This window comes from Pipra filicauda, unplaced genomic scaffold (assembly GCF_003945595.2).
Source record: "Pipra filicauda isolate LSUMZ 115617 unplaced genomic scaffold, ASM394559v2 scaffold33_size4404698_pilon, whole genome shotgun sequence".
Classification (NCBI taxonomy): domain Eukaryota; kingdom Metazoa; phylum Chordata; class Aves; order Passeriformes; family Pipridae; genus Pipra; species Pipra filicauda.
In genome coordinates, this window is record NW_024104465.1 from 791,179 (window position 1) to 808,074 (window position 16,896).

General features: G+C 52.7%; 1 protein-coding gene across 4 annotated transcripts in view; it reads right to left on the reverse strand.

Annotated features, from left to right (window-relative positions):
- MSI1 (musashi RNA binding protein 1) overlaps nt 1-16,889 on the reverse strand; it is a 28,685-nt gene extending 11,796 nt beyond the window's left edge. For 2 of the 4 annotated variants that reach the window (XR_003539448.2, XM_027714185.2), the window contains exons 1-5: nt 16,590-16,889; nt 16,296-16,336; nt 15,892-16,171; nt 11,111-11,152; nt 9,352-9,444 (exon numbers count right to left, since the gene is read on the reverse strand). Coding sequence is in view for 3 of the 4 variants with exons in the window: in XM_027714185.2 (XP_027569986.1) it covers nt 9,352-9,444; nt 11,111-11,152; nt 15,892-16,171; nt 16,296-16,336; nt 16,590-16,850 (717 nt within the window). In the remaining variant the exon portion in view is untranslated. The remainder of the gene's footprint in view (nt 1-9,351; nt 9,445-11,110; nt 11,153-15,891; nt 16,172-16,295; nt 16,337-16,589) is intronic. The other 2 variants (XM_027714187.2, XM_027714188.2) reach the window with 2 other exon arrangements.
- Between the last annotated feature and the right edge of the window lie 7 nt (nt 16,890-16,896).

A 16,896-nucleotide genomic window follows, 5' to 3' on the forward strand; every position in this document is an offset into this window, starting at 1 on the left:
TAAAGGGGGGGAGAGAAGCAAAGCTGGAGAGGGGAGAGGAATAAGGGGCCTCCCAGCGACAGGGGAAGCGGAGGCCTCAGACAACAGAGCCTGCCTGGGAAAGCTGGGAAGCGCCCCCGCCCCCACCCCAGAGGAGCCTTTCCTCTAAGTGAGGTTTCCCACTGCTGGAGGCTGTAATTAGAGCAAATTTACTGCAAGGCCTGAGCAGGACTGCCTTCCCGGGGGGAGGGGCAGCCGGATCCCATCCCCCAGCCGGCCTGGGGTTTCTCTCCTCCCCAACGAGCACATCACCGCCTGGTGCCACTTTTCCCCCCATCTTCCCGCGGGTGCTGCCTTGCGGGGCTGCATCCAAACCACTCCACGGGTCAGGCCGAGCAGGGTTAAAAAATACACTTCAATCCCCTCCGTGTAAGCCCCAGTGTAAACCTGTCCCACTGACCCATCCCTCCTCTCTAATACCACTGCCTTAATCCGATTATGAAACTGGACGTGCAAGTGCTCAGGGGAGGTGGCAGCAGTCTCTGGCCAGCAGCTGCCTTGGCCCTCCTCCTCCTCCTCCTCCTCCATGTGAGACAGCCGCTCCCCAGGCAGCAAGCCCTGCACGCCCCCAACTCCACAGGACTGCTCCCTTGCCTCATCCCGGGAAGCATCTGCATCGCCGCCTTCTCCAGAACAGCCACTGGTGAGGGCAGAGCTGCCCCTACCCTGGCACAGGCAGCCAGGAGCTTCGCCTGTGGAGAGCTCACAGCCCCTGTCAGGGAATGGAGAAGATCCTACTCTCAGCCCCTCAGGACAACATGGGACACCTGGCTCCACCTCAGTTCCAGGGGGATGGAAGGAGCCCTTGCTAACGTTTCCAGTACCATCATAAGCAGACAGAGACCGTATTTGATGCCCTTGGCCTTGTCTAACACATCCACTCCAGGTGACAACAGACAACCTGGCTCCTGCTCATCTCACACTCTTCCTGTCCTGGCTCAGCCTCCCTCAGCCAAGTTAACTAACACCTGAGAAATGTGCCAGGCATCCAAGCTGGAGATATGGGGGACATAAGACTTCAGACAGATCGGAAACAACTCCTCAGCAGCTTCCCAAGACACAGCTAAGGAGATGGGCACTGGGGGCAGCTCATCACGCTGCCAGTTCCCCATTACCCCTTGCTCCTGCACCTGCACCATTTCCCTTCGTGGTGCAGCACTACTGTGCCATGCTGGGGGCAAACCTGATGTTTCAAAATTGTTCAAGAGGTTTTATTGTCTGGGTTTGTTCATTTTAAAATCTAAATCCATTCCTCCACCCGGTTCACCAAATGGCTGGGAAAAGAGCTGCCCCCCTCCCCAGTAAACACTGGGAGGAAGCTGTGTCAATGGCACTCTGAGGCAGTGCCCCTCCCCAAGACTTCAGCTCAGGTAGCTGGAGAACACAAACCTGTCACAGTGAGAGACGGCACAAGAAAAAAAACCCCAGTGCTGATGAGCAGAGTCCTGCTGCTGACTTACTCTGCCTGACCTGCCCTCCTCTTCTCAGAGCCTGTGAAGCAGGAGCAATTCCAAGTGGCAGAGCCCAGTGCACATCCACACAAACCCACGGCACAGCAACGTCCTGGGCAATGGCCAGGCACTGCCGTGGTGCTCGAGCACTCAAGAGCTGGGAGATGTGCAACCACTTCCTTCCAAACCACACACCATATGCAGTCAGAGCTGCAGCCTTCCTCTGTCTAATACCTAATATTCTATGACCTGAGCTTTTTTCCTAAGAAAATTTTTTTGAGATCAGGCATCTAAGAGGCACCCCAAAAACGTGCTCCCCTTGCAAAAACATATTTACTATAATACACGTGCTCTGAAAGCTGTTTCCTGCTATAAACTACACCTCAGACAGATACCTAGGTGTCTATACACACAGTATGTGAAATAATCTCACCCTGCTCAACACCAAGGCTACAACTGATGGGATTTTATTGCCATTAAAACCCACCACGGGCATCTTTACGTCTCCTCCCAGGGGTGGCCTCAGCACAAACCTCTTGCCGTGGCGGGGAGGGGATAAAACATCTCGTACCAACGCACCCAGGGGACGGAAGCACCACATCCAGCACCCACCACCACCGCAACCAACAACAACCACATACACACACACACACCCCTCCCTCCTACTCTCCCCTTCCCGGCTGGGCCGCGCCAGGCCCCAACAAAGGGCGGCCGCCGGCGGGGCCGTCGCGATGGCAACGCGGCCGCCATGGCAGCTGGGGCCCGGATTAGCAGCTCACAAAGCCGCCCTGCAGCGCTTCGATGCCCCGTGGCCTGTGATGGAGGTGCGGGAGGGCACCCAACGGGGGCCTCTGGCCCCCGTTGGGTGCCCTCCCGCGCCTCCATCACAGGCGTGTCGTCATTCCCGGGGGAGTCGGACATGAGTCACCAACCTGTCGGAACTCAGGTTGCTCCAAGCCCTACCCAACCCGGCCTTGGACACTTCTCCAGGGATGAGACAGCCACGGCGTCTCTGGGCAAAACCGTGCCAGGGCCTCACCACCCTCACAGCAAAGAATTTCCTGCTAATCTCCAATCTAAACCTCCTCTCAGTCCGAAGCCATTCCCCCCTTGTCCTGTCGCTGTGTGCTCTTGTAAATGATCGCTCCTGGGAACCTGGTACTTTGAGGCTGAGGAATCAAGACAGGATAACCTGGTGCTCCTTGCTCTCTCCTCTCTAGATCCTAAGTGTTCCCATGCCTCCCCAGGACAAGCAGGAGGAAAGAGGAGTGATTTTTCTCCTGCCAGATCCTAGAAAACTGTGGGGCCACTTGGAAGAAGAGTGAACAGAGTTACAAAGCCCTTTCTTCAGAGGGTGAGTCCTCCAAAGAAATGCTTTAAAAGGGCATCCTTAGCAATTCCTTTTCACACAGTCCCAATCCAATTCCAGAAGTAATACTGAACCCAAATGACTTGGAAAGTCTGTCTGAAAAAATATTTTCTAAGATGAGGATAACACAACTGAAACTTCAGCACCTCTCACTTAAAGATGCCATAATGGTAAATGATCCATCCAGCCTTGGCCAAAAGGCCTGGGGTTTTTTTTAAAGGTTTAATCCCATTCTAATATCTTTCAATCTTCCTGTTTCAGTCCCAGGTATCTGCAAAGAGGAAGCAAATGGCAGTCTCATGCAGATGTAAGAAAATAATAATTTCCAACACAAGTTCTATGAGAAATGTTGGATGCACTTTCAAAAGGGTAGATCTTGAAAGTTGAAAAGATTCAAGCAAAGCGTTTGAAGAGATGGGCACCTTCCACCTGAACAGCAAACAAAAATGGCTGGGCTGGTCCTAGAAGGAACCACGACAACATATTTGCAGAAAAGTCAGGCAGAAGAATAATAACTGCTGACACAGCTTCAATATGGAAAATAAAAACCAAACTACCTAGAAACATAAAATAAACTATGTAGAAACCACTTGCCCATCCTGCCAAGAGGGGGCATTAGCAACTCTGCAAGGTTCTCCCAGCTACCAGGCTGATTCCAGGGAGAAGGATGCATGGACACAGAGCCTGGATCCAGGGAGCAGGTCTGCTGCACCCACACGGCACCACGAGGACCCTCCTCACCCCACTTTGCAAACCTGCTCTCAAAACTCTGGGAATGAGACTCGTCCAAGGGAACAGAGACTGCTCCGTATGCCACAGGTGAGCAGCACAGCCTGTCCAGGTGTTCCTGCCCACTCCCACAGGGGCACCTGGCAAATATCAGATGAACCCCAGAAGACCCGAATGACCATTGCTGCTACAGTGTTTTTGGCTATGTGCCTACCAGATGCGGAGCACAGAGAACCCTTTGTTCCAGAGGCATTGTTACCACAGGCCAAACTGCCTCCTGCTGCAAGAGAGGTGATCAGATTCCCCTTCTCCTCCCCTCCCCATCTGTTCACTGCAACCATGTTACGCGTGAGAATTTGCATAAATTGCCCTCTGATCTGTGGAAGAAAATCCAAAATCCAGTTTGGAAATCCACAGCAGGTTGACAAGTAGCTTTGATCCCTGAAATTTCCAGAGAGCGGCAGATTAAGGATTAATTAATTAACATTCTCCCGATCCAAAGTGAGGGAAATCATGTCCACCATAAGCACAGAAACAAGTCTTCCATTACAGACATTCCCCATCAGTATCTGAAGGTTCTCCCATTAGTCAGCCGGGAAACTCATTTCACATACCCAAGTCAACCACACCATTCTTCTGGCATGTGCACATGAATATGTATTTGTGACAGACACACAAACCCTCATCAGATTCAGACCCTTGGATACTGTGGTTTTCTCTTGTCGGGACAGTACCAGAGTGATTTCTCAGAACCTCTCAGGCAAAGGGTCCAGAATTTGGACGCAGTATTAGATGGCAGCCTAAAGGTCATAACCCTCCTCAGACCTCAGCAGATCTTTTTTCTTGTTTGCTTCCAGGGTATTTTTAGAGAGCAGATCTCTCTCTGGGCACGAGCTGCCTCACAAGAGAGGCTGAGCCCTCACGACCGACTCATCCACATACACAGATCACCTGCAGGCCCAAGGAGATGCAGATGGGGTTGAAGCGCTTTCCAAGCACCCTTGGTGCCACAACTGATTAGTGAGTCATGCAAAGACGTCATTGTGAATGTTATTTCCTGCACTGCTGCTTCACGAAATGCAAAAGCACACAACAAAACTGTGAGTTCAAACACCTGATTTGGGTCCAGACCCCCGTTTCTTCCAGGACCTCTGAACTTCTAGTTTCTGGAAGGATCAACTTCTCTTCTAATGACAAACAAAAGACTGGCTTCACCAAGTTAGAGCAGGGCTCTGCCTTGCCCAACAGCTCTCAAGATATCAACCAGCTACAGAAGACTTTGGAAGAACATAAAGACAAAGCAAAGATATTACCATGGACCCCAGAATACTCCATCATCTTCCAAGCTATTTGTGATCCTGGCATTTCCTGAAATCAAAGGGTGTCTGTGTATTTAAAAACCTTCCAGGAATCTGCCCAATCATTTTGGAGCCTATGCAAATTTTAGCAACAACATCCTGCAGCAAAGATCTCACGGTATAGATAAGTTCCATGACAAAAGACCTTATTTGTTCTTAGCCTCCTCCTATCTTGAAATTTATATGACTTTCTCTACCACAAAACTTCATCACATCAACTCTTGAAATAGAAAGATGATCTGCATTCTTTCAGTTTTGATTTGACACAAATAACCTTGTTTACAAGATCAGAGACCCAACAGCCCAAGAAATTACTCCGACGGACAACCCCTTTTCCTCCCCAAAAATAATACAGAACATGTTCCCACAGGTTGAAGTAGAAAAGGAGGAAGCTGTGACTTGAACTCCTCTGGCATTCTCATACATGTTGAACTAGACAGAGGACTAGCTGTGCCTGAGGTGGTAGTGCAAGGTACCTTCCTCCTCTCTTCCTGTTTCAGGTTTCAGTGAGGGTGGTAGCCTGAATCTAGAGAGGCTGTTGAAATACTTCCTTGTGCTGTCTAGAGATCTCCAACACCATCCAACTTAAGCCAAGACACTTAGCTACACATGCTGTGAATGGAAGTCTTTCCAGGACTTCTGTCCTACAGTTGAAAAAATAATCTCCTTTAGAAAGCATGTGCGTGGCCTGAGCTTGCATCTCAGAGAGATTTGAGTTTTGGAACCAGAGAAGTGTTTCCTAGAGATCCCACTACGTACAAAGCCCCAGCAGCTGCACCTGACAGCTTGAGATCCCTTCTCAGTCTCTCTCACTGTATTAAAAAAAAAAACAAACCTTTGTATTTTCTCCTTCAGGAAAACAGCAGCCCATATTTTTTAGTCACAGTTTTGGAAGAGAAAAAAAAAAATGAAGCGATCCCTCTTTGAAGCAGAGAAGCTCACACTGTATTTGGGATCCTCTTTGAAGCTTCACCTTTTGTGCCTGTTAAAACCAAGTATTTTGATATGAAGAATTGGGGTGCCAGCCTCTCCCTTTCTTCCTTTATCCCTAAGTAATACTCATGGATTTCCTCTTCACACATTTCCATCTTTCTTTTGCCACTTCCATTTTACAAAGCTGAGAGAAGGTTTTAGAGACAGCAAGGAAAGAAAACAAAACAAAACAAAAATAGGAGAGGGAGCGGAAATGCCAAAATAGAAAAGTCAGACTTGGGAATTTTGTTTTATGAACCAGAAAACCATTTCCTCTGCAGCCCAACTAAATCCCCATTTTTTTTCCTGCTAATGGACATATGAGGTGTGTTGCTTCTGACCCAAGATGCACCAACATGAGCTACCTTGGTAGACTTGAGAGCTGCAGTTCACGGATTTGGACTGGAGAGAACATTATGATAATCTAATTTGACCTCATCTGTTCTGCAGGCCATAGCACTTCCTCCTATAATTCCTTCAGCATGTGCATGCTTTCTGTCTGGGCTAAAACGTATTTTTCAAAGGCATCTATCTAATTTAAAGGCCTTAAGTGGTGGCAAATCTAACACACACTTAGGCTTGTGGCCTGAGGGTTACCTAGAAGATAACCTTCATGCAAAACCTATTCAGCAGCCTGGACTCCCCTGCCCTCAGAAGCAGAGGATGATCTCTCCCTGAAGCTGAGACCCAAACTGAGCTTCCCACTGGATTCTCCAAGATTAACTAAAAATTACCCCCGGGAACCTGGTACCTTGAGCCTGAGGAATCAAGACAGGATAACTTGGTGCTCCCTGCTCTCTCCTCTCTAGATCCTAAGTGTTCCCATGCCTCTCCTGGACAGGCAGGAGGAAAGAAGAACAGTTCTTCTCCTGCCAGGTCCTAGAAAACTGTGGGGCCACTTGGAAGAAGAGTGAACAGTTACAAAGCCCTTTCCTCAGAGGGTAAATCCTCCAAGGAAATGCTTTAAAAGGACATCCTTAACGATTCTTTTTCACACAGTCCCAATCCAACTCCAGAAGTAATACTGGACCTAAATGACTTGGAAAGTCTGTTCTGAAAAATATTTTCTAAGATGAGGATAACACGACTGAAACTTCAGTACCTTTCATTTAAAGATGCCATAAATTGAGATGAAAACCACAGTCAGGTGCCCAGAGCACCTCTAAAGAAGGGATCCTGGGAGACTTCTGAAACCTGGAAGGCCCAAAACAGCCACCAACAGAGCCTGTGTATCAAAATCACATTCTCCATGAGTCACATCTGAAGCTGAACACAACAGGCCTTTCTTAGCCCTACAAACCATCAGAGCACATTCAGAGCTCAGAATCCCAGAGCTGAAGGCCACAGAGGCTTTCCTCTGAAACACACTTTCCCACTGATCCTGCCCCTCAGCCATACCAAGCTATCTACTGGAGAGAATCTCAGGAAACAGTTCTCCTGGCCTTGGGTGAATTATTTGAGGCTTATTCTGGAAGATGGTTCCAGGCCAGGACTGATGCTTTACACACGAGCTCTAAGGGGTCTCTTCAGCTGAAGTGAACAGATGAGTCAGAAAACTGCCCCAAAAACTGCAAGTCAATCTGCCCAGCCCCTGACCTCTCCCCACGGAAACTCCCCTGAGCCAGGAGTCCAGCTGCACCGGCCCCGTGCACACTGGGAGCACAGGATGTTGTCCGGGATGCTGGTATGAATCGCACCGAGCTATGCAGAGCTCTCCCTTCTGCCCAGGCCAGAAAACAATCTGACACAACCCGTTCTTGCCAGTCTCTGATGTCAGGACACCTCTCAGCACATGACCATTAAACGAGGAATGTAACAGCACAACACCCCAAAAGAACTGGGAAGGACTGCTCAGAGCAGAGCAGCTCTAATTGCCTGCGAACCGAGTGCCGCATGACATGCTTCTGCTTCAAATTAACAGGGACACAGTGAGGTTAAAAAGGGACTATGCCCAAGACATTTTGTTGTCCTATCAAATACATCCATCAGCAGGGCAGGAGAACTTGCAAGTCAAACAACCTTCAGGTACATAGACACCACACCACCTTTAGTGGTGGCACCTTCAATGACACCATGTAAAACCCCTTGGGGACGCAACAGAGTTTGTTTATTTCTAATGGAAAATTAAACCACACAGAGCTAACAACTGGCAAACAGGGGACATCTGACCACTTTCTCTTAGGACCAAACAGAAATACAGAGTGCCACTCTGCACACCAGGACATGGAGATTTGACTTCAGAAGCTGAACAAAGGTTCTGAGCAAATACTTCTCCCAAACTTTCTGCCCAAAAATTTCAACAATATGGCAAAATTGGTTACAAAACTCCCCTTCCTTTCACCAATTAATGGGCCTTAACATAACATCACCCTTTCGCAGGATCTTTCAAAAGAAAATTAAATTAATACCAAAGCCTTTATGCCCACACACTGCAGTTCCTGTGGTACTTCCCTCCATATCCATGATGGTGTCAGCAGCGTTCTAGCCATGTTACTGCCCAACAAAATGTGTTTTCCCCCCAGCTGGGCAGGAAGATCCCAACAGATACAGAATCCAACACTGCCTGCCCCAAAGAGCAAATCCCCACACAGCACCACCAAACAACAGTGAAATAGTTGCAGTGTCCTGCCACAGTGACCGCATTGGGCACTTGGGTACAATCATCCCCTTCAGTTCCTAATCCCATTAAAAAATATTGGAATCCTTCAGTCTAATACTGTTGAGATCACTCCTGAGGATGCTGACAACCTCCTGATGCAGCTGAAAGGCCAAGACTAAGCCCCCTTCCTCTGATTCGGTCCAGGCTCACAGTTTGCACACCTGGATGTCATGGACCACGGCACAAGTGACTTCCAGCCACAGAAGCCCACCCTCCCCTGAGCCACCACCTGCCACAGAAGAGCCAGATCGACATAAGGGACAGTCAGAGTGCCAAGCTTTCTTTAAATATCCAAAACTTATACCACCACTTGCCCAAGACTCAGCAGAAGTAGTTTCAGGACCAAAAGGCTTATTTTTAATAAAGGATTATCAAAATACCAATCACAAGAAACTGGCCAAAATCAGAGGTTCGATGCTGCAGCCACTCTGTTAGGAGTGTCTACAAACTTTCCTCCAGTGTTTCAACAATCTGCAAATCTGTGAGCCACAAGAGGCTTCTGGATAGGGAAAACTGGAAAACCATTCCCCTCAGCCGAGGTACCAGCAACTCTGGGAACAAGCAGAAACTCTGTTTCAAATCACCACAGGGCAGGAGTCACTGGCTGTAGCCCCTACAAGGACATTACAGCCAGCCACGTCTGTAACTGACCTTCAATCTACTTAACCCTTGTAAAAGACTCACAAGCTCCTAATCCCGCCCCCACAGAAGTTCAGAAAACTCCTTTTGCCCCAGAAAGAACAGCTTTGATCCAACACCACTCAAGAGACTTACCTTCCCGAACTGCTCGAAATATTGTTTCACATCCTCCACAGTAGTGTTCACAGACAGACCACCCACAAATATCTTCTTCGTTCGGGTCACCATCTGGAAAAGGGAAGGACAGGAATTCACCAAATAAACCCAGAGCGAGCAGAGAACGAGACTCCAAAGGCCACTAACTCCCCTCCGCTGCCGGGAAGCACCGGTCCTTTTGCTGCAGCTGAGCTTCCCCCTTCTCAACGCCCTCCGGCCAAACACAACTGGCAAATTTGTCCCACACCAGGCTGATGCTCTCCCCCTCACACCACCCCATCCTACATGCCAGCACCCAGCCACCACCTCCTCAGCAGGCAGCACGTTACCAGCCTCTCCCCTCACTAACCCGCCACCGCTCCCTTGGCACTGGGACAGCACCCAAATGCATGGGGCACAGCTGTCCCCCCCCCAGCCTTGCCACTTTGCACAGCCACCTTGCTCCAGGTGACCCCAGAGGTGCCTGCTCTGCCCCCAGACAGGAGGCCTGCCAGCACAGGTAGGCTCTCCAGCCTCTACCCTTCCAGCCCACAGATTGCACAGCATCCAGTCCTGAATGGAACAAGCCTCATTTCACACCCATTCCCCAGACACTGAAGTGGAGCCCAGTCAACTCCCAGTTAAATGTCTTTTGCCTCTGCAAGAAGGCAAAGGGAAGATCCCTCTGTCACTTGTCACAGATGCAGCTGGGACAAGGAAGAAAACTAACTACCCTGAGAGGGGCCATGGCTGCCAGGCTGAGGCACACCGACATCCTTTGAACTGGCTCTCCAGCTGCATCCTCCCCTTAGCTGCTTGGCTACACCCCTGCTCTCAGAGGAACACATGGTCCTAATTACCCCAAGGAGCATAGGGCTAATCCGCAGCAATTCCCTGGCTTGGAGAGCAGCCCGTTCTAACACTAAAGCACCTTCTGTCACCAAACTGCTTAATGGAATTAACCCAATTCCTACCATGTGCTTCCTGGCTCCAGTTACTCGGGATACCTGCTCACCAATTGTTCTCAGTGCCTGAACCCCTTACTCCCCTCCCAGTGCCAGTCTCCTCTTCCCTCCCTGCTTCTTGACACAGCTTCTCCCCAGCTCTTTCACTCATGACAGCACTTGGAATAGAGACCCTAAACTTCAAAACTCACATCCAAGAGCCAAGTTAAAGGAAGACCCAAAGTCTGAAGGCAGCTTCCAGCCTGCTGCTGGCTCCTCAGTTAAAAGTTTCTAGCTGCACACCTGGAAAAAGTTCCTGCCACTGCACATTTCAATGCCAGAGCCTCCTATAGATAAGGTCCAACACCAAACTCCTTCTGCCTCTTCCAGTGCTGAAGCACACAAGGGCATTTCACAAAGTGAAATCCTTCTCCCCTTCCCTGCCATACACCTCTTCATACCCACAGGTGCACACACACGGCACTCTTCCAACCTGTATCCCAGCGCAGCACGGAGCTGTTCTGTACCTCCTAAGGCCTGGAACGTGCAAACACTTTCTGCAACCTTGGAAGGACTAAGTTCACCCTGGGCAGCATATAATCCACCAGCTTTAACTAGTGCATCCTAAAGTACGACCGAGGGGCCTCCTGGTTCCTCCAGTGCCACGCAAACCCCCAGGACTGTGCTCCAGGAGAGTCCTGAGCAAACCCCAGCGAGTGACTCTGTTGTGTGCACTGACAGCCTTGCACAGAGGGACAAGATTCACCACCACAAATCTCACCCCCTGCGGTGCAAGGGCTGCCTGCAGTGCTTACCTTGGGCTGTGCTCGGCGGGGGAACGCTACCTTCGGGTCAATCTGAAAGAGATGTGGGGAAGAACAGGTGAACATGCTTTTCCTGCCTATTTACAGGCACAGGGTTTCCTCCATGTGCACGGCTGTCTCTGCCCCACGTGGCACCTTGCTAAAAACCCAAGGAATCTACCTGAGGTGCATAAAATTGAGCTGGCTGCAGACATTTTTCCCTCTTGGTAAGGTGTAGGCCAGGGAGACTACAAGTCCCAGCATGCAGTGGTCCATCTCTGGCTGAGCGCTGGCCAGACGCACTGAGAGCCCATCACATGCTGGGATTAACAGGCTGGGCTGCACCCTCCCACTCGGCCTGCCCCTGGGTGCCCTGCATCACCAGCCTCATGGTAAAAGTGCTTTCTTTTGCCTTTTTGCTCTTACCCTTCACCTTGCCTACAAGTACAGAGTTCATCTGGGTAGTAACGGGACAGAGAAGAAGCAGTGCACAAATAGCCCAACATTTCATCCCTTCAAACACAGGGTGAAAGCCGTACAAGAGCAGACAGGATGGCACGAATTAACCCGAGGAGCCCCGGCTGCGGAGGCCGCGGCCGCAGGGAACGTGCTGCCCCTCTCCCCAGGCTGCGCCGCACACAAAGCCGCGATGCCTCCCTCCCTCCCTCCGCGGGCTGAGCCTCCATTGTGCCTGTTCAGCTTCCCTGTAAACCTGCTGCCGGCCGGAGCTGCCGGCCCCGCGCCGCCATCCAGGTGCCGCGCGTTCTGCTGGGCTCAGCACGGATGAGCCCATGCCTGCATTGGCCTCACACCTCCACCAGCACCACCACAAAAGCTGGGACAACACTAATGCAGCTGCAAGCCAAACACCCACAAAGCCTCCTCTCCTCCTCAGCCACCACCTCTTTCTTTATAGCCTATTTTTACAGCAACTCCTGAAAAGTTACATCACATCGGGGATGATCCAGACCTACAAATCAGCTTACAAAGACCTGTACTAAAGGCAGGTCTGGCTCATCCCTGCACTTGGACAGGCTGCAGCTGGGAGGGCAGCCCGGAGCATTGTCCCATCAGCCCGGCAGCTCCAACAGCCCAAAAGGAAGCTGTGTTTCTCCAGCTCCTCTCACTGCTTTGTTCAGCTTTCCAGCCTGGCTGCCCTCCCGTCCCGCATCCTTTCACTTGTCACACAGCCCCGGAGCTTGGCCCCCCTGTGCCCTTCCACCAGCTTCTCTCCCTGCCTTCCCCACCTCCATCCTGACTCACAGCTTACAACATAAATAAACTCAGCACGTAGGTAAACAGAGGCAAAAGTGAAGAGCACAAATAAACTCAAAAATAAACCTCCCTCCCCAAGCTCCAAGCGCCAGCAGATTAGCAAACCCTCTGGTGCCTCCCTGGGGCATCGGAACCGTCCAGTCCCTGCCCTCCCCTCCCCGCACACAACACCCCCCCCACTGCTTCCTGGCTAGTGCAGACACCCACAGCGAATTCTGAGGACAGGGGACGGCAGGAGACCAGGAGGTTGATGGCAGATAATAAGCAAAAACAATAATCTACTGTCTTTTACTTCTCAGCCAGTGTCATTCAGCTCCTGCCAATAAGATGCTTTCATACTCAGCAATGCTAAGCTCAGCCTCATTTTCTCATTACCCTGAGTGTGATCAACTGGGCAGAGATAACGTGTCCTCCTGGCTGGAGGGAGCAGGCAGTCATTTCACAAATTCTTCTGCACAACCAGCTATTGTTGCAGGTAGAGGGAGGCCGGGGTGCCCGACTGCGGGCGCAGCCCTGGGAACATGCGGAGGGGAGCGGGTTCAGTGCTGGATTCAAGTTACTCAAACTGGACTGCTCCTTGGTGGCTCGAGCCCTTCCTAATTAAAGCAAAAGCACTGGTACCTTATTCCCTCATTTCTAGTGTTAAAACAAATAGCTCTGGAGGAGTTGTGTTTCAGTGTCACCCACTGACGTAATGGATCCTTTTTACAAACCTAGATAGAAATCTGCTAAGAGTAAGAGCATTCAGAACTGCTCAGATTGTATCCAAAAAAACAAAACCCCAGATCAGGCTGCACTGAGTGGAAGTCACCTGAGCTCAAGCCACTTCCCCTTCACCCCACAAGGCTTTGGGGATGAGGAATACCACTGATGTCGCAGGTGTACCAGCAGGCCAGCCAGGTCCTCAGTACAGCTCTTCAGGCCATGTGTAGCACCATTTCATAGCTCAGGTCACATAACTCCTGTGTTAACCCAGCTGGTATCAGTATCCAAAAACATGGGGAGGACTGGGAAGGACCCAGGAGACCTCAGGACTGGGTTTCTTCGTTCATCACACCTCCAGCACTACCTCTGCCCCGCGGGTCTGCGCTGTCTGGGAGCTGCGAATTGTTCCCTCCACCACAAAAGACAAACCCAGCAAAAACTCAGCAACGGCAACAAAGAAACGACGGGGAGACCCAGCACTGCCAAGTGCTCTTCCCAGAGCTTGTAAAGAAGCAGTTCAAGGCAGCAGCGAGCTGCAGCTTTACAAAGTCACGCAAATCTTTCACCTTGAGACTGTAAAGCCAATTCTCATACCAAGTATTTTCAAAAATAACCCTGTAGCCTGCTCCTATCTAGCTTACAGACAAAGAGGAGTCTGAAAAGGACAAGGTTTTCCCAAAGAATCAGGCCAACCACCCTTTCCAGGGTAGGAAGAATCACAAAACAATGAAGCAACAAGTTGAGCAGACACTGTCTATCAAATGCTGCTTGCCAGAAGACACCAAGCCTCAAGAGAAGGCTGTCCTTACAGGACAGCCTTTTCCTGAAAAGTTTCATAAAACTCTAAATTAAGATTCAGATGAATTTCTGTCATTTAACCCACGACTCACGGCAGTGTCTTTCAGCTCAGCATGGAAAAGGCATATGGAGGCTTCATGCACTACCACAAGACCAACCTCTTGTGAGCCAAAACTCCCCAAAACATCTGACACAGCTGAAAACCACGCTAAACAAAATTAAGAAGGAAGGGGGAAGAGGATCAAAGTTCCTAACAAAGGAAGGCCTTGGTAAAATTGCCCCCGCTCTCCATGCCGCGCCGGCGGGCCGAGCGGAGCAGATGCAGCAGGGAATTTCAATGGCTGGCCGGTCCCCACGCGCCCTGCGCCATGAGGCCCTTCTGTTCTCCTGCAGAGCCCACCGTCCGCCCCTGCCCTGCCCTGCCCTGCCCATCTCTCCACACCCTCGTTGGCCACACTGTGGCCTCCAGAGTGGCTTCACACAGGCAGCAGTGGTGGTTCAGGAAGAAAAATGGAGACAGCGTGTTTCACCTCACTCCTAGCCCCAAAACACTCTCAGGGTGAGTGCTACAACAGACATCCATCACTGGCCTTTCCAAGATGGGTCTATGCCCACAGACTCACGACAGGACTAGCTGAGCAGACACTGTGTTTACACAGGCTAGTAAAAAAAAAAAAAAAGAGAAAAAAAGAAAGCCCTGGGCCCTCCTCAAAAGACTTTAGTGTAACCTTCCCATAAAGCAAAACTCACTTTATATCACTACTGAAAGGAAGAGGGCTGGGAGTCCTGGGGACCCAGCCTCAGCCAGGAAGGCTGGGGTAGGTTTAACCGGGAGCTCCCGTGGGGAGGAAGGACCTGTGCACATCAAAGGGAGCGATCCAGGCAGTTAAACAGGAACAGACATAAATCTCGCTGCAACTCACGCCGTAAACCCTAAGAAAGAGGGTCTCGCTCTCCCGCCCTCTCCCTCTGCCAAGATAAAGGCTAGAACGCCTGAGCCACGCGCTGCAGGAAATAAAGTTGTGCATTTGGACTCCTCGGCAGCCCATGCCCAGAGCCAGAACATCTCCCCTCACCGTGCCAGCCCATCGCAGCCCCCACCGCTCCCCCATCCCTACCCTCACCTTCACCCCAGGGCAGCAATAAGGAAAAGGAATTCAGGGGAGGGCAAGTCACTAAAACTAAAGAGAAGGGACCTCCCACTCAGATACCTCACCCCCACCCCTCCAAACAGCTTGCACATCTCCCAAGCACCACAGATTCACAAGGCAGGACCCACCACGATACTCCACTAGCTCAGGGAGCCACCAAAACCTTTCTGCTGGCCCAGCCAGGCTTCTCATCAGACCCCACTTGCGGAGCGAGGGCTGGAGCCGCAGGCGCTCCAAGAGGCCGGTGGTGGCCCACATGGGCGGGCACTGGCCACACTCGGAGACAATAAAGTCCTGAACCTCCATGACCGTTACAAAAACTTCGCCTGGGGAAACCACAGGAGAGTCTCTGGGGTGCACAGCACGAGGGCCCTCTGCCAAAGGGGGGTGCACACGCCACCATGGCCGGGGAAGCAGGGCCTGGGTGCTGGGGAACAGCACCCCTGGGGAGGGAGCAGTGCTCGGCAGCACACGGAGCAAAAGGGCGGCTTCCCTCTCCCCAAACGCAGCCGCATCCGTTCCCCGGGGCAAATCCTCGCCCCAAACGCATTCAGGTGTCCCAGTTCCGAGAGGGCCACGGTCACTCCACAGAGGGGCCTTACAACCGATGAGCAGGAGGAAAACCATCACCAGGATCCACAAATCTACACCAGGAATCAGCCCCGGGTTAACGGCGAGCCCGGTGCTCGGGCGGCAGCTCAGCTACCCGCCGGCAAGTAGGATAGAGAAGGGGACGATCGATCCGGATCAGGAATCAATAGTTTACAACCTCTAACTGGAAATCAAACACCGCAATCGACGGCTGCTCCGAGCACAGCCGCTCTGCCGGCAAATGCACCCCTGAGATGAGAGAAGTCATCTCACCGTCTTGGAGTCCAGTTCATGTCTGGATTGGGCCAGGACCTTGTCGACGCCAGCCTGGTCCATGAACGTGACGAACCCGAAGCCCCTGAGGCCCGCAGCCCAGGCAGGAGAGGGGATGCGGAGAGAAGAGAGAAAGTTGGTTAAAGTGGCGGCCGGGCCGCGGCGGGGGCGAAGGGAGGCGAGGGCCCGGCCTCTCACCTGGATCTCTTTGTCAGCGGGTCCCGCATCACCAGGCACTCCTTCACCTCGCCGAACTGGCTGAAGTACTCCCGCAAGCCCTCTGCAAGCACAGCGCCCACCGTGGGTGTCCCGGCCCGTCCCAGCCCCGCCGCACCCCCCCGGGCTCGGCCCCGGCCCCGCCACCCCCGGCCCCGGCGGCAGGTGCGGGGCCCCGCGGCGCTCACCTTGCGTGGTCTGCCAGCTCAGTCCCCCGATGAACATTTTGCTGCGGGAGGAAGGGGAGAGCCGTGAGCGGGGCCGCACCGGGGGGCCGCGGTGCCCCGCGGGGGTGGCGGCGGCGGGGCCGCGCGGGGAGGGGAGGGCGCGGATCGGCCATGTTGGCAGCGGCACCGCCGCCGCCGCCGCCGCCGCCGCCGCGCCTGCCCGGGCCGGGCGGCCGGGGCCGGGGGAGGGGGCGGCCGCGGCCGGGGCCGGGGGGGGGCGGTGAGGGCGGTCGGCGGCAGCCGCCGCGGCGGTACCAGGGGTCGTGCGGGGAGTCCGGGGAGGCGAGGCCGGGCTGGCTGCCGTCTGTCTCCATTCGGACCTCTTCTCCCTGCGAGGAGCGGCGCCGCACTCCCGGGGCAGATGAGCGCTGGAAAAGGGGCCGGACGGACAGGCCATGCTGCCCCCTCCCCCGACCCCTCTCCGCCGGGCGGGGAGGGAGCGAGGGAGGAGGGCCCGGCGGGCACAACCTGCCCGGCTCCTCCCACCCCCGCCGGCCCGCCGGCCGCCCTGCGCATAAAACCCGCCGGCGGCGCCGGGACCGAGCGCCGGGAGCCGCGCCCG